This window comes from Symphalangus syndactylus, chromosome 13 (genome assembly GCF_028878055.3).
Source record: "Symphalangus syndactylus isolate Jambi chromosome 13, NHGRI_mSymSyn1-v2.1_pri, whole genome shotgun sequence".
Lineage (NCBI taxonomy): Eukaryota > Metazoa > Chordata > Mammalia > Primates > Hylobatidae > Symphalangus > Symphalangus syndactylus.
This window is the reverse complement of record NC_072435.2, coordinates 102,341,600-102,361,913: the sequence shown is the minus strand read 5'-3', so window position 1 is coordinate 102,361,913 and position 20,314 is coordinate 102,341,600. Positions and strand designations below refer to the sequence as shown.

General features: G+C 43.3%; 2 protein-coding genes and 1 long non-coding RNA gene across 23 annotated transcripts in view; 1 reads left to right on the top strand and 2 right to left on the bottom strand.

Moving 5' to 3' along the window:
• Positions 1 to 5,683, bottom strand: part of RIC8B (RIC8 guanine nucleotide exchange factor B) — a 116,506-nt gene extending 110,823 nt beyond the window's left edge. For 8 of the 12 annotated variants that reach the window (XR_010115153.1, XR_010115152.1, XR_010115151.1 and 5 more), the window contains exon 1: positions 5,121 to 5,254. Coding sequence is in view for 7 of the 12 variants with exons in the window: in XM_063615212.1 (XP_063471282.1) it covers positions 5,121 to 5,204 (84 nt within the window). In the remaining 5 variants the exon portion in view is untranslated. Of the gene's footprint in view, positions 1 to 5,120 lie in introns of all 12 variants that reach the window. The other 4 variants (XM_055238376.2, XM_055238371.2, XM_055238373.2 and 1 more) reach the window with 4 other exon arrangements.
• Positions 5,174 to 20,314, top strand: part of LOC134732211 (uncharacterized) — a 36,194-nt gene continuing 21,053 nt past the window's right edge. Inside the window, exon 1 of the long non-coding RNA XR_010115159.1 lies at positions 5,174 to 5,260. This is a non-coding gene — a long non-coding RNA (uncharacterized lncRNA). The remainder of the gene's footprint in view (positions 5,261 to 20,314) is intronic.
• Positions 17,448 to 20,314, bottom strand: part of RFX4 (regulatory factor X4) — a 177,139-nt gene continuing 174,272 nt past the window's right edge. For all 10 annotated transcript variants that reach the window (XM_055238362.1, XM_055238361.1, XM_055238364.1 and 7 more), the window contains one exon: positions 17,448 to 19,049. In XM_055238362.1, coding sequence (XP_055094337.1) covers positions 18,777 to 19,049 — 273 coding nt within the window. In that variant the 3' untranslated portion in view covers positions 17,448 to 18,776. The remainder of the gene's footprint in view (positions 19,050 to 20,314) is intronic.

Sequence of the window (20,314 nt, the reverse complement as noted above, 5' to 3'; positions counted from 1 at the left end):
CACTTTGGGAGGCTGAGGCCCAGAAGTTCAAGACCAACCTAGGCAACATGGTGAGACCCCCATCTCTACAAAAAAAAGAAAAACAGAACAGGCCTGTGGGGGAACAAGAGCTTGAACAGTCTAGACTGGAATGATACATACTTCCCCAAACTAACAGTTCATTCTATAACTAAAGTGGAGGTGATTAGGACCCAACAGTAGCCAAAGGATTCTGTATCTGTGGATTCAACCAACAATGGCTTGAAAATATCTGGAAAAAAAAAAAAATTTTTTTTGTGTCTGTGTTGAACAAGTGCAGGCTTTTTTTTTTTCCTTGGCATTATTCCCTAAATAATACAGTACAACTATTTGTATACCATTCACATTGTATTATGTATTATAAGTAATCTAGAAATTATTTAAAGTATATAGGAGAGGCCAGGCATAGTGGCTCATGCCTGTAATCTCGGCACTTTGGGAGGCCCAGGTGAGCGGATCACTTGATGTCAGGAGTTCACAACCAGCCTGGCCAACATGGTGAAATCCTGTCTCCACTAAAAATACAAAAATTAGCCAGGCATGGTGGCGTACATCTGTAGTCCCAGCTACTTGGGAAGCTGAGGCAGGAGAATCGCTTGAACCTGGGAGGCGGAGGCTGCAGTGAGCCGACATCAAGCCACTGAACTCCAGCCTGGGCGGCAGAATGAGACTCTGCCTCAAAAAAAAAAAAAAAAAAAAAAAAATGTATATAGGAGGATATGCCCAGTCAGACTCAGTGGCTCACGCCTGTAATCCCAGCACTTTGGGAGGCCGAGGCGGGCAGATCACCTGAGGTTGGCAATTCGAGACCAGCCTGACCAACATGGTGAAACCCTGTCTCTACTAAAAATACAAAATTAGCCGGGCATAGTGATGCATGCCTGTAATCCCAGCTTCTCAGGAGGCTGAAGCAGGAGAATCATTTGAAACCAGGAGGCAGAGGTTGTGATGAGCCGAGATCGCGCCATTGCACTCCAGCCTGGGCAAGAAGAGCAAAACTCCATCTCAAAAAAATGGAGGGTGTGCCCAGATTATATGCAAATACTATGGTGTTTTCTATCAGGGACTAAAGCATTTGAAGATTTTGGTATCCACAGGTTCTAGTATCCACAGGAGATCCTGGAAGCAATCCCCTTTGGATACTGAGGAATAACCGTAGTATACCACTCCTGAAAAAGAAACTTTTTCTGTGCTCAAAAACACAGAAGAGACAGGGTAAAGGCAACACAGCCCTGCAAAAAGATCCCTGGATATGGAATCTGAAGACCAGGTCTGACATTTCTTAGCTATGTGACTTTGAGCCTGTATATAGAATACTTCCATCTCCCTCATAAGTTTTAATATAAGAGGATTAATATAAGAGGAATTAATATAAGATGACATACGAAATGTGAAAATGCTTGGGATAATACATAGTACATAGCAGGCACTCAATAAGTGTTAACAGGTGAATTGAGAGGAGAGAAAAACAACTGCTCCTCCCATTAAACAAACAAACAAAAAAACTTGCCTATGCTGAGACCTATGCTGTGTTATGCCCTTGACAAACAGACAAGTTTCATACTTTCTGGGATAGATAGATATTTCCTCTCTCCAAGATAACAAAGGTCAGTGAATGAAGCAAGAAAGCTTGAAAATGAGAGTCTATATAACACAGTAGAAATTAGATGTTTCCTGGAGCCCGACAGGTATCTCTGAAAGTGGTACAAGGTACAATTTTGCTACCCATTAGAAAAAGAAGGGGAAGAATGGAGCATATTCCCAAATTTTAATATTGTGCTATCCCAACTCATGCCACGTTTAATTTTTTTGTTCAAAGCTAACAGTTACGGGGTGCCTCCTCAGTGGCAGGCACTGTTCTGTGTGCTTTACACATGTAACTCATTTAATCCTGACAATAAACCTATGATATAGTTACTATTATTATCTCCATTTGGCAGATGAGGAAACTAAGCCACAGCAAAGTTAAGTAACTCGTCTTAGGGTCACACAAGCCATTAAGTTGAGGATCAGTGGCCAGGCTGCCTACAGAACCTGTGCTCTGCCCACCCCTCTTAGGTACCCTGGTCATTATAACTGTAACTTACTGAGTGCTTCCTAGATGCATTGTGCCCAGTGTTGGCATTATATTTCATTTAATGTAATCCTCACAATAATTTAAGAGAATGGTGATATTATCCCTATTTTACAGATAAGGCAACTGAGACTCACAGGCTTAATATAATTTATCCATAGTCATAAAGCTAATAAATGGCAGAGTTGGGATTTGAACCAAGTTTATCTGATGCCAAATCCCACCACCTTTCCACTACACTTGACTGCCTCCTTTCAAGGACTAGCTTTATTAGAGGAATAAGGTAGCATAAAGAACCTCTCCACTACTCTCCCAAATAATGAACCAGTCTCTCTCTCTCTACAGCATTCATTTCTCTCTGTTGGACTCCTCAATGTCCTATAATCACCTCATAGTCCAAACATTTCTCAAATCCATTTTTCCAGATAAGGAAACTGAAGTATATGGTACCCAACTATTTTTTTCAGGGTTCCAAATTCCATATACCATAGAGCTGGGCAATTTAATTCCACCTCCCCATTCTTACTGCCTGAACCACTATGATCATACATTCACTTCCTATTCATCTGCTCTCAAAATCTCTCCCTTTGAGGGGCAAAACCTCACTGCAATATGATGCTCAGCCATTTTCTTTGTATTATAATCAGCCCTACTATACTGGCCCTACTACAGTCAGTATTAAATATGAGAGCTTTCCCACCAAGCACAGTAGCTTACACCTATAATCCCAGCACTTTGGGAGGCCAAGGTGAGAGGATTGCTTAAGCCCAGCAGTTTGAGAGCAGCCTGGGCAACATAGTGAGACCCCATCTCTACAAAAAATGAATTTAAAAACTTAGCCCAGTGCTGTTGTACGCACCTGCAGTCTCAGCTACTTGGGAGGGTCGGCGGCGGGAGGAGATGGAGGCTGCAGTAAGCCGTGATCGCACCAGTGCACTCCAGCCTGGTCGACAGATACAGACCCCGTCTCCAAAAAAGAAGAAGGGAGCGCTTTCTTCTGAAAGAGCTAACTGACCCAGTTCACATCTAGTCAGAGCACTCTCAGGCTTGATCCCAAAATTACAAGTGTTTGGGAATCTTCTGAAACACTTCAAATACTACCTTAAGCAAGACACACCATGCAAAACAACTTTAAAAACATTTCCAATACAAAAAGGGAGCTGGAGATGTTCAGGATTTAAGCTCTGACAGCACCTGGCCAGGAATGGTAAGCAGATACCAATCTGGAGGGAGACCAACGAGAAGAGATAAATTGAAGGAGGCAAATCTGGAGTCTAATTAGTTTAGCCATAAAGGGAAGGAGAAATATTAAAGAACGTGATTATATCCAGTTGAAGGTTTTCCTCCTTCCTCCCCTACAGAAACAAATTCCTATTTATTGCTGGGTATCTGGCATATAATAAGTGCTCAATAAACATTAGTTGATTCAACAAATGGCCAAGTTCTCTGTTGCATTTCTTGCTTCTGAAAATCAGTTTGAAGCTGCCTCATATCTTTTCTGGAAAGCAGTAATAAATCGGGTTAAATCATAACCTCCACAATATGTACAACTATGCATTAAATGAGTTATTCCTAAATTAGGCAGACATGTTCAACAATAAAGCGTATCAGAAAGTGAAGGAGCTAAGATATGAATAGATAGAACCTGTGAATGCTCCCAAGGAAAGCAACACAGTACGGCAGAAAGAGCATGGACTTGGAGTTGGACAACCTAAATTCAAATCTCAACTCTATCTCTCAGTGGCTGTGTGGACTTGGGACCACATTATCATCCTACATTTTTATCATTTGTGAATTGGGGAATACCATCACTCTCCTCACAGGGTTGTTGGGAAGATTAAATGGGAATTTAGCCGCCAGTATGCCATTTCTGCCCCGGGTGGAAAAGATTCAAAAATAAGACACAAATTGTCAGTAATACAAAGTGGATGGATGCAGCGGTGGACACAAAGCAAACACTGAAGGGGAGATGATGTACGGGGGCAAAAGAAAGAAAAACATTAACAGCTAGGTTGAGACGTGGTGTTGGGTGTGTTTTCACAGAAGGGAGTCGCCAGTCATGCCTATAAAGCAGTCTTCTAAACCAAAGGATAAAGGTGTGGTAGGCTATCTTTTGAAGTGAGCATGTAAAATTCCTGGAAGGAAAAGTAATGAAGAGCTAACGGTTCTTGGAAAGAGGTTCTGAGAAGTGACTGGGATTTATAACAAGATACTCTTTTACAGCAGAGTTGTAAAGTGGAAAGAACTAAACTGGAATACCAGCTCCAAGTATGACCTTGGGCAAGTTACTTAACCAATCTAGAGTCTCAACTGCAAAATGCAGATAATACCTCACAGGATTGCTGTAAGATTAAATGAGATAATGGACAGGAAAGCTGTTAATGCGATACAAATAACAGGTATCATTAGGAGTTACATTCTCCACCCACTTACAACATTATATGTCCATGACCTTGGGCGTGATTTCAGCTTTTGCACCTCGGTTTCCTCATCTATAAAATGGGGAGGATACCATCTACCCTATAAACACTCTGAGGATCAAAGGAGACCATAGATGAGACATCAATGCCTTGAAAACCGTACAGTGCTAAAGGTATAGAAAGAACTGCCATCGTTGCTGATACGTTTGATGCATGTCAAGGGCCGTGTTTATGCAGGGAAGCACGTATTTTTATGCTATACAGGTGAGGAAGCCTCGCATGCATTTATGCGTCCAGGAGTGGGGCACGGGGCACAGATGCACATCTACGGATTCCGGGGGTGTGACCTGCACGCTTGAGAGGAGGACCGGAGGTCAAGCTGCTGGGCCAGGAATCAGAGGAGTGGGCGCTAGAGTGGAGGTAGTGGGATGCAGGATGCATGGATGGAAAAGGCTGGGGGCACAAACACGCATGCCCAAGCCGGAAACGTTTTCGGGGGAGAGCAATGCGCATCCCCGGAATGAGGGGGGTGGGGAAAGATGCGATGTGCAAGCACGGAGGGCGGCCCGGCGGTGCGATAGCGCACGCCCGGGGCCAGGACTCTTTACCTTGTCGCTGTAATCCCTCAGGACCCGCTCGATAGCCCCCGCTTCGCCAGCCCGGACGATGTAGAGGGCGCGCTCCTCATCCATGGCCGCAGGTGCGGGGGAGCCGCGGCCGCTCTGCGCGCCCAAGCCGCTGCCTCCAGGTAAACGCCTCGCGCCCCCGCTCGCTCCTTCCCAGCTTCCTTCCTTCCCTCCTTCCCTCCCTCCCTCCTGCCTCCAACCCGCCAGCCTCCGCCCGGGCCGGCCCGACGTCACCGCCCCTCAACTTTCACCCCACGACGTCACCGCTCCCCCAGCAACCGGCGCCTCACGGCTGCCCCCGACAAGGCCCAGGACTCGATGGAGGCCTGGCTAGCGGACCGAGGCGGAGTCAGGCCCAAGGCCCTGCTTGCTCTCCTGCCTCTCCCTCCCTCGGCGAAGTGTCCAGTCTCTTAAGGGGGCTTTCACAGACTGAACCGTTCTTCTTTCCTGACCCTCCTCTATGAATCATTCTTAAAGGACGAGAGCAACCCGGCTCTTCCCCGCCCATCTATGAACCAGCCGCTAAATGGACTGCAATTCCCTGCATGCAATGGGGTTATCCCGCTCTTCCATCTAATTTACTGGAGTGCCGAATGGCATGCTGGGATTAGTAGTCATCCAGCCGGAAAGACTTCCCTTCAAGGGCATGCTGGGAACTGTGGTACCGCGAGGGCCGGAAACTGGAGTCTGGCGGCCGCCTGAGGCCAGCGGCGGGGAGACCGTTAGAGGGAGGGTCTAAGCCTCTGCTTCGGTTTTGTTCCTTATGCTGCTGACTGTCCTGCTCCAGTCTCGGCTGGCTGGGCTGGCTGGACTGGCTGACGGTCGCGGAAACTGCCATCCCTTGGTGGGAACTGTCAGGCACCGGTTTAATTCCCTTTTCTCATTTAGCGGTTTCGGTCTCGGGAATTCCTTCCACCCTTGTTTGCGTTCTTGTTATGTACTCAGCTACAGTAATGTGGGAAATAATCGAAGGCAGTTACCTGGATGAAAGAGGACTCGGCGATTTTCTGCCTTAGTACTAATCTTTAGCATGCATCTCGTGCCACCGGGGCTCTAGACTCTCTTAGGTAATTTCCCTATATCCTCTAATTCTCCCAACACAAATTTTTGTGGAAATGGAAAGGAACCCGAATAGTTTAATTTATCCTAAGTCACACGGCCAGAGCATGGGAAAGTCGAGGTTTGAAACCAGGCCTTTCCCCCCGAAGCGGCGGCTCTACAACCACCAGGAACTGTAATAATACCGATACAGTAGCGGTGGTGGTGATGACAAAGGTTCCCATTGCCCCAGTAGTAATTACGTGTCAGGCACTCTGTTAATACTTCACCTGTGTTAGCTCAATCAATTTCATACACATTCATTCAACAAATATTTGAGAGCCTGTGCTGTGCCCAGGCGCTGTTAAATGCAGTGTGGATACAGCGGGCCCAAAGTAAAGTCCCTGCCTTCGTGGAGCTTCCATTCTAGTGAGCACCCATATGAGTTATTCTCATTTTAAGATGAGGAAACTGAGTCTTGGAGAGATTAGTTGGTTAATTTATCAAAATTGCAGATTTTTGGAAACTGAATTTGAACTCAGAGCCTGTGCTCTTTCTGCTATCCCAAGCTTTTTTTTGATAGAGAGTGGATGAATTCTCCAAGTAATTTCAAGTTTTCCATTCCAAGCAGCCTTTACCCATAATCATCCCTACCAGTCTCTCCCTCTTGAGCTGTGCTGAAGAGGAACTGGAGGGGGCAAAAGTTTATTCATCTAATGATTGAATTTCTTCTATGCTGTGCTAGATATTCTGCTAGATACTGGGAATTTGGAAATAAGAACGAACATGGGACCTGATTTTATGGAGCTTTTGGTCTTTCTGTATATTATACTTTCCATGCAGCAAACATTTATTGAGCGTATCTGTTGAGTCAGGCATTGGGGTAGGTGCTCTGTAATAAATTAAGTCAGAAAGATTTTAATCCATCTCTCCAAAAAGCACATTTTAGTAAGGTCATGGAATAGTTAGCTAAATTTCTAAGCTAATAGTAACATCTTGCAATTGTTTTTAACAGTTTACAGAACTTTTTAATACTTCTAATCTCAATGGATCATTGGGGAAGGTATTGTTCCCACTTTATAGATAAGAAAACAGGGTCAGATGAGTTAAGTAACAAGAACTGGGACAAAAACTGAGAGCTGTTAACAAAGTATTTGGGTGCCTACTCTGTGTCCAGTACAGAATTAAGTGCTTTGGGGGTATCCATATATTTATTTTTGGAGCAGGGGTCTCCCAGAGAGGATATTAAACGAGCACAAAGTATCTTATTTCCGTGGAGATGTTTCTCTTTAGAATTCTTTTAGAAGGTCTCTGACATTTCAGACACATGTCTTTGAAATGTCTGTTTGCCAGAAATAGGCTATGTTTTTAGGCTCCAACTCTGTACTTCTAAAAAGAGATTTTAAAAATGTAAAACCAGATGAATTAATGACTTGGGAAGTTGTCCTTTAGTAATTTTAATTAAATGTTCGTGTTCTGATTTTATAACTCAAAGGGATCTTTGACTCTAATTCAAGTCATCTTTTGACCACTGACGAGACTCTGGTTCCAGAAAAATTAAGTGGCTTGTCCAAGGTCAATAGCAGACTCTGGGAATGGAGCCTAGACTAGCTGAGTCCTAGGTCACTACATCACTTTACCTCCTTGAATATTAGTTATGGGATACTTTCAGGGACTAGAGACTAGTCCTGTTCTGACTTCACTTCCTGGTGATGCTTGAGTGGCATAATAGCAAGGAATTAAGATTTAGAGCCTTGGTAATCAAAGCAACAAATATTTTTTCACAAGTCCTTGCTCTTAGAAACAGTAATATAGTAATCCTATATATATCTATGGATAGAGCTTTTAAATTCTTAAAATATCTCCACGTAGATTATTTGATTTAATCCTTACTATAGCTGAAATCACAAGGTCAATAAGAGGCACTATTTTCTTTTTTACAGAGAAAAGGGAAGTTCAGGGTATTGATTAGCTGGCTCATAAGCAAAGAAGTTTGCTAATAAGTGGTATAGTTAAGGGCTAGAAGCACCCTGGGCTCTGATAACATAAAATATTATGGGCTTTCAGGTTAGGGCCAATGAAAAAGCCTGCAAATAGATACTAGTCATTTATTTTGGACTTTGATATATCCTGCTGTGGCATTTCCTCTTGCCATGACAATGGGTTAGTTGGAATGTGCCAAACTGAAGGTCTTTAATGAATACCTGGTGCTAACAGCTTTTAAAATTCAACTGTTGTAATACTTTGAATACATTTTCTTTAGGAGAAAGCAGAAATTTAAAGCCTTGGCAGTTTGGTCTGTTGGCTACAGCTCCAGAACTGGAGTTCAGAGAATCCCACTAATTCAAGATATGACTTGTCACTCAGCAACCACCACCTCACTATGTGAGGCCACTCACTCAGCCTTTCTTGAGGCTTAGAAATTTAGAACTGAAATAATAGCTGGATTGTCCCACAGTGTCCTTAGCTGTTAAACTAAGGGATTGATCCGGATATTATTTCAGTTCTAAATTTTTCAGTTCTAAAATTTTGTGATTCTTGGAAAAACAACCACCTTTAAATATGCTAATTCTTTAGAAAAACCTGTTATGAAGAGTGGGGATGTGAAAATCAATATGTGCAAATCAAATATCAATATGATATGTGCAAATCATTCCTTGGGCATAACTTCAAAGATTCTGATTCAGTTGATCTGTGGTGAAATCTGGATACTGGTAGTTTTAAAAGCTTCTCAGTTGAATAAGCAGCTAGTATTGAGAACCACTGGATCAAAATTTTGATAGAGTATCTACCACTGAACTGGTTTTTTGATAGACCCCCAAACTCATGTGCATGTAACTCATTAGTCTTTGAGAAATAACCTGACAATATGAAAGTTATGTTTTTGGCTGAGCGTGGTGGCTCATGCCTGTAATCCCAGCACTTTGGAAGTCCAAGGCGGGTGGATCACCTGAGGTCAGGAGTTCGAGACCAACCTGACCAACATGGAGAAAACCCATCTCTACTAAAAAAAAATACAAAATTAGCCGGGTTTGGTGGTGCATGCCTATAATCCCAGCTACTCGGGAGGCTGAGGCAGGAGAATCGCTTGAACCCAGGAGGCAGAGGTTGCAGTGAGCCGCGATCGTGCCATTGCACTCCAGCCTGGGCAACAAGAGTGAAACTCCATCTCAAAAAAAAAAAAAGAAAGTTATTTTTATTTCATTTTTTACCAAGAATGCAGTCTCAGCCGGGTGCAATGGCTCATGCCTGTAATCCGAGCACTTCAGGAGGCCAAGGCAGGCGGATCTCTTGAAATCAGGAGTTTGAGACCAGCCTGGCCAACATGGTGAATCCCCATCTCCACTAAAAATACAAAAATTAGCTGGGCATGGTGGTGCGTGCCTGTAATCCCAGCTACTTGGGAGGTTGAGGCAGGAGAATCTCTTGAACCCGGAAGGCAGAAGTCACAGTGAGCCAAGATCATGCCATTGCTCTCCAGCCAAGGTGACAGAGTGAGACTCTGTCTCAAAAAAAAAAAAAAAAAGAATGCAGTCTCCCTTTGATAGCAAAGTTACTTAACATAGTTTGATCTTTTAACACATATTTAGTGCTCACTGCAGCACAGCATTGTCTTAGATACCATAAAAATTTTTTAAAATTTTCTTATATCCTTTGAGGATATAAGAAACAACCAAACAATAAAGTAATCCTTTTTACTGATAGGGAAAAAGAAATTGAGCATAGTACTGTGTAAATCAAAGCAAGATAAACATTAATGGGAAGGATAGTAGTCAGAGTAGCCTTCTTGAAGGAGGTGATCTATAAAGAGGGACGGTGGAGAGAGCATAGAGGGCTCCAAGACAGGGAAATGCTGTGAGAAAAGGTCAGGAGGCCAAAATTAACGAGATTCTTGTTGAGAAATGATACCAACTTGGTTGAACTTGAAAGCCAGCAATGGCGATTTCTTAGAAGTCAGTTTGGTCAGTGGGAAAGGAAAAGTTAAATATGAGAGATGTTTCATAATCAATGATGACACTATAACCAGCCAGTCCAACTTCGACTTACAACATGTTGCATTCCTGAAAACGTTACCTTACAATGCTGTATGACATAAAATTAAATAGAATTGGGAGACAGGAAGGGAGAGTCTGCTCCTGACTGTCTTCAGATCTTTGTGCACATTATTTTATCTCCATCTCATAAAATTAGAGTTGGACTAGATGACTTCAAAGGTTTTTTTTCTACCTCTTAAAAATTTACTCGATTCAGCCTTTCAGCACCTTTATGAGGTTCCTCAGTAATATTCGTTGTATTCTGATTGCTTAAATTGAGTCCATGCCATTAGTCCTAGGCAGATGTCCCTCTAGTTGTTTAATATTGATTGACTACCCACAGTGGGACTCTTAGATTAAGCACACAAAATGGGCTCTGCCCTTTAGGAGTTTTTATTTACCCAAGAGCAGGAATGTGGGTCAGACCTATTTGCATCTCGCTGACTTGGAATCCCATCCAAACACCTCTTGGGAAAACGCAGCGCTTTGGGTGGCAATGCTGTAATGTGGTGAAAGAACCCGGACTGAGAATTGGAAAACCTGGTTTTTAGCCCTGACTCACTGTGTGAGTCTCAGAAGCCGATCATTTGTCAAATTCCTTGAAACCCTTCTGGCAACCAATTTTTTGTATCTAACAGGAGAACCCGAAGCTGAAAGACTCTAGTTTGAATTTTAACTCTGGGTGTACAGGGATAAATCACTTGCCGTCTTTGAGCACCGATTTTTCTCAACTGTAATGAGCATAATTATACCTACTTTGCAGTAAGTTGGAAGGGTTAAAAGAGTTGGCTGTCAAAGTGGCCAGCAAGGCGGACCTGGCATGGAGTAGCCACTAAAATGTTAGCTGAACTGGAATGAAAAATGCAACCTTCCTTAGAAAGATGTGAAGATTCAGAGCTAAACATCTTGCTGTTCCTATGGATGCACAAATGCATGAGTTTTGTTGTTGCTGCTGTTATTTTTAACAACAGCAAAGTGATTCCATTGTGCTGCTTTGGTCTTTAGACTTCAAAGTTAACATTTTAACACTGACATGCTGTAAGACAGTTTTCGGATAGTGACTGTTATGTGTATGTGTGTGTAAATAGGAATCTAAAACACTCTTTCAGTACCCCCTTCCCATATCAATGCCTTTGCAATTAAGTTTATTGAGATTCACATGTCAGAGGAAATATATTCTCACAACCTTTCTTCCCACCACCTCCTTTTGCAGTAAGGCATTAATTTACTTACCAACATTTGATTAAACTCTTAAGGTTCAACCCTAGGAGGAGGTGGCGGTGGACAAAGGATTATTGTCATTCATCATCAACACATTTTAGTCTTCCCCTTGAGTTGCCTATGAAGGATTAGCATTTCCCTGAAAGGAGGAGGACAGAATAAATTGCGTCTACCGCCAAAGAACTGCCAGCTCCTTTCAGCTGGGGGCACATACCGGGAGCTTTTCCCATATTAGTCAGCTTTATCTCAACTTTTGGGCAGTGCCTACATCTGAATTTCATGGGTTTCAGGGTCAGCCAAAACAGAATTGTAGGGCTGTTGAGGTCAGAGGCCACCTCTGTCAAAGGGTAGTGACCTTAACAGCAAGAGGTAGCCAGTCTCCTCCGTGCTCCCTCCTCCCCCACCCCAGTGACTTCATTCCAGTGAATGCTTGGCTCATTGCACGCCCCCCTGCAGAGCTTTTTTTTCGACCTGGTAATAAAAATCCTCTGTGACCTGGTATTTTTTTTTTCATTATTATTGATTTTCTTTTATTCCTGTTTCTCTATAGAATAACCAGATCTCAGTCATAGATAATGCACTGGTTTGTTTGTACGTTGGGGAATTACAGAGGGAAAGGTAGTCTGCTATTTATTTACAGTGAGCAGAATGCCACCTCTGGTTTAGGGGAAGATCTGTTGCCCAGCTTAGAAACTGCCTGCAGTTTGTGAGCACAAAAATTTTCCAGAACTTCTGAAACTCTCTTCCACCCCAGTAGGTTCTATTACCACAGTCAAGGTTGATTTTTAAAACTGCAAAACTGCTTAAGAGAGGGGAATGGGGCCGGGCGCGGTGGCTCACGCTTGTAATCCCAGCACTTTGGGAGGCCGAGGCGGGCGGATCACGAGGTCAGGAGATCGAGACCACAGTGAAACCCCGTCTCTACTAAAAATACAAAAAACTAGCCGGGCGTGGTGGCAGGCGCCTGTAGTCCCAGCTACTCGGAGAGGCTGAGGCAGGAGAATGGCGTGAACCCGGGAGGCGGAGCTTGCAGTGAGCCGAGATCGCGCCACTGCACTCCAGCCTGGGCAACAGAGCGAGACTCTGTCTCAAAAAAAAAAAAAAAAAAAAAAAAGAGAGAGAGGGGAATGGAAGTTGGGATAGGGGTGGGAAGGTGGGAAGAAAAGTAGGAAGGAGGAAGAGTGTGCTTTAGTAGAAAAAGCACAGACAGGCTCTGGAGTAGTATTTCTTTTATCGTGTTTTAAAAATTAATATATAGAGAGAGACAGAGTCTCATTATGTTGCCTTGGTCTTAAACTCCTGGCCTCAAGTGATCCTTCCACCTTGGCCTCCCAAAGTGCTGTGATTGTAGGTGTGAGCCACTGTGCCTGGAGTGATTTTCAGATCCCAGCTCTGCCACTTAAACTGTAACCTTCAGCAAGGCATTAAGCTGCTCATAGTCTCCATTTCTTCATCTGTAAACAGAAGTGATTATGCCACTGGTATTGCAGGGAACTTGTGAGAAGCAGACATGGTGAGTCTAATGTGCCTGGTACAGAGAAGACTACAATAAATGGGAGACTCCGTGGATTAAGGCAGATCTATTTCAGAAATGTGCCCCTGAGTGTGAGGTGAGGAAAGAATGTTGGAGACTTCTCATTTAAAGATCATCCTTCTGCCTCAACTATATTTTGGTTCTTAAGACATCTTGCAGTTTATTGTTTCTGAGAGGTATAGCATATGCCAAGACATTCTGGATACCGTCCCTCACAGGGGCACAGTTTGATAGTTCCTGAAGAATTCACTCTTTTAAACTTCACTGAGAGGCTTTTCTTTTCTAGGAGGAGACTTATAAATACCAAATATCAGCACTTCAGCTCTTTCTGAGTCTGATTCTCTTACCCCTGCTGTCACGGTCAGACCTCATTATTTTTCATAATAGATTTTAAACAGCTGGTTTTAGCTCTTGAAGCATTTATGATGAGAAAGGGAGGCATATAACTGGGGAGTCCTATTTCTCCCGCCCACCATTTCTCTTCACCCACACTCCTTTCCTAGCAACAGCTCTTTCTTCATCTCTTGTGGCCCACGTCTTCCGTCCCACCTACACCAGCAGCAGCAAAATATGGGGGTGAGAGGGCGGCGGCAGGGTTGGGGGAGGTTGAGACACAGGAGGGGGATTGGGGGAAGAGCTTCAGGGAGGAGGCTGGTGAAGCACAAAAGGTTCTGACCTCCTTGGAACAAGAGGAAGCCCCAATCACTGTGTCCAAGCTGGCTTAGCTTGGGAGGCTGCCAAGGAACTGAAGCCGAGAAGTTCCAGGTTAGAAGGGCAGGCGGCAAAGTGGTAGGGAGGTGGGGGTGGCTGAAGGGCGAACAGAACAGCTCAGTTTAGGGAAAGGTTTGTCAGCTAAGGGAAAACTATGCACGGTGTAGGTTATTGTGGAGTGCCACTACTTGCACAGAGCATGGTTCTCCACTCTGGACAAACAACGCTGCAAGAGAGAAACTTGGGCCACATGTTCAGGGAATAGTAGTCCCTGAAGTTTAGAACTTGAGGGTGGAAGGGATCATGTTTCTCAACCTTGACTGCATATTGAATCACCTGGGGAGCTTAGAAAAATACTGATGCCTGGGTCACATTCCAAGTCATTATTTATTGTGGGTGGGACCTATACATCAGTATTTTTATCTTTACTAATTTATTGAGACAGGTCTCTGTCACCCAGCCTGAAGTGCAGTGGCCCATTCCTAGCTCACTGTAAGCCCAAATACCCGGTCTCAAGTGTTCCTCCCACTTCAGCCTCCTGAGTAGCTAGGACCGCAGGTGCATGTCACCACAACTGGCTAATTTTTAAATTTTTTGTAGGGATAGGCTCTCACTATATTGCCCAGGCTGGTCTCAAACTCCTGGCCTCAAGTGATCCTCCTACCTCAGCCTCCCAAAGTGCTGGGATTACAGGTGTGAGTCACTGCACCCGGCTTATACTCCTCAGTATTTTTAAAAAGTTGACCAGGTAACTCTAATGGCAGCCAGGGTTGAGAGCCACTGACATCCAATCCTACTTTAGAGCAGAAATGCCCCCTCTACAACATCTTTGGTGAAACCAGAATTTGACCTCAGTTCTCCCTCACTTTAAAGTCAGCAAATGGGCCAATTTTTAAAAAGCTTCTAGTGATGGCGATTTGCATACTTGAGGCTCTTGCCCACGTCTGAATTCTATGCCTCTTGCTCCCACTAGACTTCAGAGAGCTTTCCCCTAGGCTTCAGAAGACCTATGGCAACCCTTCCCCAAGTCTCTTCCACTGTAATAATGGGGGTATTTATGCTTTCCCTCTTCCTAGGATTTAATTTATGTTCTTTATTTTTTTTTTCTTTTTTCTTCTTTTTTGTGTGTGTGTGGTTTTTTTTTTTTTTTTTTTTTTTTTTTTGAGATGGTATCACTGTCACCCCGGCTGGAGTGTAGTGGCACAATCTTAGCTCACTGCATCCTCCTGCCTCAGCCTCCCAAGTAGCTGGGACTACAGGCACGCACCACCACACCTGGCTAATTGTTGTATTTTTTGTAGAGGCACCTGGTTGCCCAGGCTGGTCTCAAACTCCTGAGCTCAAGCTCAAGTGATCTACCCACCTCGGCCTCCCAGAATGCTAGGATTACAGGCGTGAGCCACCATGCCCAGCCTTAATTTTTTCTAATCTTGCAAGTCTGCCTTTAAACAGTGCAAGAGGTTGGGACAAAATAGCTGTTTGTTTTTGCTGTCTTTCCTTCTCTAGATTCACTTCAGACATTTTGACTTTACTTTAAAGCAAATATTAAGGCCAGTTTTGAAGAGAGAGGAAAATTGCCAAACACTACTATCCAGAGTTGTGTAAGGGAGGATGGGGTTGGACTCAGGAGCCTCACTCTGTGTTATAGCACCAGCTGGTGGAGCCAGTGCCTTCTCTCCTGTGGCTCCCTCCCTGAATCACTGCCCAGCTGCCAGTCTACTCCATTTTTTGTTTTCCCTAAGCGGCCCATCCATCCTCCTCATCCAGATCTGCCAGCCCTGGTCCATCAGTGCAGACTGTAAGTTGGAATGTCATAATCATGTAACACACCTGCTTGAGGTCCAGAGTGGGGAGATGAACCGTTCAAGGTCACATGGCAGTTTCCACAACTTCCCCCCGCCCCCCCCACTGCCATTTAGGTTGGGCTTACTCGATGGCAAACATTTTGGGTTGGTCTGTGCCTGGGTTTCAGTCTCAGAGGGGCCACAAATTCTCTTTCTACCCAGAGCTGGGGTGTACTAGAGTCCTGACAAAGGACACAGCAGGGTGGAATCTGAGGACACCACAGGCCTGCAATGTGGGTGAGCCATCCTGGCTGCTCTTCATGACTTCAGCCAGTTTCAAGCTGGCAGAGTTCTTTTCAGAAAAAGTCCTAAGAGGGGAGGGTCCCTTTATTGCCAAGACTCTTCTGTTCTTCCCCTGACAAGTGACTGGCCCCACTCCCAGCTGCCAACCTTGCCCGAATTTCCCGTTCTGGTGACTGACTGGGAGCTATCAGAGGGAAAGAAGGTGCATTTGAGTCATGTGCTCACAGCAGCTGTTGCCTTTTCCTATTCAGATCTTTCCTGGTTCTGAAGTTGAAAGTTTTAAAACAATTGGGAACATAGATACTACTCAGCTCCCAAGAGGTAGGCACCTTATGCTCTGGAGAGAAGGCCCAGTGGTCTTTTCCTTCATCTGAAGCTGCCTTCTTTTCCGGGGTGCTAGTGATGCCTAGGTCTTGGCTGTGCTGAGAAAGGGAGGCACACATTTTCTTCCTTGCAAAGTTCCTGGAGTGACCTATTCTCTGGGTTTCAGGCCCTTGTTGATTATGACTAGTTTTGCCTAAAGATTTGTTTAGTTAATGAGCCTGTGGCTGTTACGTGTAAATGGGTGTCCTATGCGGCTGTTACCTGTCTAAAGGATTTGGTGATTACTTTTTTGTGCTTAGTAAGTCAAAAGTCAGACTTCCTATACCCTTTCATTTATTTAAGGGAGCTCTAGCTTTGAATTGTAAGAGAGAGACTGGTCTGGTCACTCTCAGGTTTATTTTTTGCAGTGACTAAATCTGAAATTTCATTCTTCCTTTTCCTTACTTTCCTTATATGAAAGCCAAATAATGGATTGTGGACAAAAGATCAAACTAATTGACCATCAGAAAGTGAGATTCAACATCTGCTTTCTTTTTGTAGAACAATATAGCTAAATATAAGGGGATGGTCTGTACATAATTTTAATCTTAAAAATCATGTTCAGGTATAAATATATTATGTAATAGCAAGTAAGAACTTGGCTTTAAATATAAATCTTTCAAAATGCAAATTGAGTTGTCAAGTTCTCATGCCTTTTAGTTAATATACTCACTACTCCCATTTCTGGAAATCTGTGGTTCTGAACTTCTCATAGATCCTAGACTCTTAATGTTTGAGAAAAACATCATCATTTTATTTCTATACCCCACTCCTCTCAGCCTCAGAATAAAAAAACAGTGCTGGAGAATAATTTGTTAATACTTATTAAGTATTCAATAATGTTACTGTTCTGTTCCAGAAGTTTATTAGCATTTAAAACACTGCACTTGAAATATCTTTACACCCAGTGATCATTAAAGCATAATGAACCAAGTACCAAGGGACCTCTTAATGGTGTTGGTATTGAAGAATAATATTCCCTATAAGAGCTGAAAGGTTCCTGCCTTTGAGTGACACTAACCACTGTGCAAACTTAGGACACATCTCTGTGTGTAGAAGAACTGGTCCCCTACAAACCTCTATCAGGCTGTAGGTACTATTTTTACTTAATCATTATTCAAGGACAGGGTATGTGGCTTATACACATTTTAATTATTATTATATGACAAGATGATGGGGAACTGGATAAACACAGCCATATAAGACTACTTGGTTTTGCCCTGCCTACTTACACCCTAAGTATTCAGAATGTTTATACACACACACACACACACACACACACACACACGTCATGTCAAATGAAAAGTCAAAAGAAAGCAGGTCATTTCAATATTTTTTATTTGAGTGTGAAACCATTCATATCTTGCACAACTGTACAGATAAAACTATTTCCATTTTAGCTGTAGACACAATTATCACACTGAGTGGTGTGATCAAAGATTTTATTTACAAAACAGTTGCTAAAACATCCGATGTCATATTTCCATTTATTTCTTACCCATAGGGTAATAGGTCCACCATAATTGCTTGGTGCATTTTATAATACAGAAAGAAAACCTATATTAATCTCTAACAAACCTCACAAATTACTACAAATCTGACAGAAAAATGCCTACAAAAAATTCTCCAAAAGTACAATACATTTTTATTTCCACACATACACAGTATAGTATAGGCTCAAAGGCACAGCTTTGAATTTTTTTCTATCAAAGTGTCGGATATTATTATAGTTTTATGAAGGAACCATGAAAGTCATTTTCACACTTGGTGCTTGGTAAGTTAAAGTTTGTTCCATCCAGTTTCACAAAGTTAACACAGCAGAGCTGAGTGTGATACTCAATGCCATAAATCCACATTCTCATAGAACTTAAAAAAAAAACCAAAACGCTTTCCTGCCTTTTGCTGACACTAGCCATTGTGCAAACTTAAGACAAATCCTTGTATGTAGAAGAACCAGTCTCCTACAAACCTCAATCAACTTAAGGCAATACAGACCTCTTCCTTCCCTCAAGACAGTGCTTACATTCCAAGACAATGCAGGTACTGTGACAGATGTGGGTATGACAGAAAATCTAGAGTTTCCAGATAGCTCCCCATTTAGCCCGGGTGCTCCAGGAAATAGGGATGGTACCACCAGGAAGAAGGGATGTGCAGAACACATCTGAGGGCTGTTCCTTGTACAGTACAATGACAGACAGATGGCAAGGTGAATGCTCTTGGTAAATTATGTGCCCATCCAAGAACACAAACCAGATTCTGTCTCCAGTATCCATCCTTCAAGTCTAAAGAGATTTTGTCAACAGGAAAATCAGTAGCTTACTAGAAGTGGTTGCCAACACAAAGCAAAGTCATGGAACAGAGGGAAAAGGCACAGAATGGCCTGCCCGAGATAGTGCTCTACAGAAACAGTAAAGTCTGGCTTGGCTACAGAAACCCAGTCCCACTGACTTTTAGTAAATCCTGTTTCTGAACTAAAGTTTATTCATCCCACATTGAATCCCATCCTCATGTTCATTAGGAAAATGGGCACTTAGGAATAGCCCATGAGTTACAAGGTATAGAGATAAAGTCTTCTGGGGGATGGGTGTTGGGTTTATTATTATTATTAATTATTATTATTAATATTAAATATGGATGCCTATGATAGCAGTCATTTAGCCCATCCTGTAGAGGCCTCTCCGTTGATGTAAGCAAAGCCAGGAAAGTGTTGCATGTGCTCATACTCAGAATTCCTGCGCGTTGTCAGGGGTGTATACATGTCACTAGAGTTTCCATACCTCGTAGAATGCACAGACGGGCTTGTGTAGCACGTGTTGGCTGAGGGCACCTCTGGCCAGCGGGGAGTGACTGGGGTAGGATGCAGTCTGGGAGTACTGCTCATCAAACAAGGTTCCATCCGGGAAGTGGGGCTATTAAAAGGGTACTTGTTGAGGGGAAAGAAATTCCACAAAGTTAAAATTAGCTTGAGGTTGCATATACACAATATCAGTCATGTTTATAGTTGAAGTTAAATTTCTTAAGATGCTATTAATGAGAGTTGATGGAGAAGAATCACTGAACTTCTACAAGATTGAATCTTGGTCTTAGGGAAGTCAACAGGAGAAATGCAAAAGATTTCATAGCTTGAGTTGGGCTGATGTTTACTCATGCGGTTATACTGGCTTTCTTTTCCTAATCTACAATATCTTGGGAAGTCAAACCCAAAATGAGAAACAGCCACACCAGGAATACAGCAAAGTGTGTGTTTGTCACACACACACACACACACTTACACTAGTAACTGCATGTCCAGATAAATAAATATGGATGTACAGATGGATGGTAGTGATTTTATCGTTAGTTATGGAGATGTGATAGGTCCTAGTCCATCAACCCAAGAGCATAACACTGCCAAGTAAAATACAATGATGTTATTAAAAATAACATTTTACAGTTGAATTCAATTATAAACTTCAGCCTAAAAGCAGACTTTTGAAGAGGAAGCAAGTCAACAATTTCGGAGGTTATTATTAGTGCCTATCACTTAGAGAACAGTTTTCTTTTTGGCTCACATTCACTGAACTCCTGGAAGATACATCAATAGAAATTGGGCTTGGTGTGAGTGTAGAGGAAGGAGTCAAGAGAAACCAATTGAGAGGGGCGGGGAGGGGAGATTTTGTGCAGGTCAGAGGAACAGGTGTTAGTAGCTACAAGAAGAGGGGAAGTAGTTCTAGAAAGGATTAGGAGTAAAAGAAGTGCTTCTGAAGTGCTGCTTCTTTTACATTCTTTTCTGTTACCAAGACAGCTATGCAAATAAGCCCCTGTTAGTAGGATCAGAGGGGAGGAAGGGGAGGAGCTATGGGTTCCCTTTGAGAGCTCCCAGTCTGCAGGCGAGTCAGCACAAAGATTTCTTTGCTGTGCTGAGGGCTACACCAACAAGGACAGGAGCCAATCAACAAGGATGGCCAGAGCAGCGAGGAGGAGAGAGAGTGTGTGAACGTATGAATTCTTCTGCTCCCCATCTGTCTTCCCTGACAGTTGGAAAGTGGAGGCCCAGGGGATTAGGTGGGAGGCTGCCTCCTGTGAGGGAGACAGACAGGCTGAAGCCTAGACAGCAGGGAGAAGGGGTTATGACAACAATGGCTGCTCCCTGGAGTCTAGGTGGCTACAGGGAACTGCTCTTCCTCTGTGAGTGGGAGCCTAAGGGGA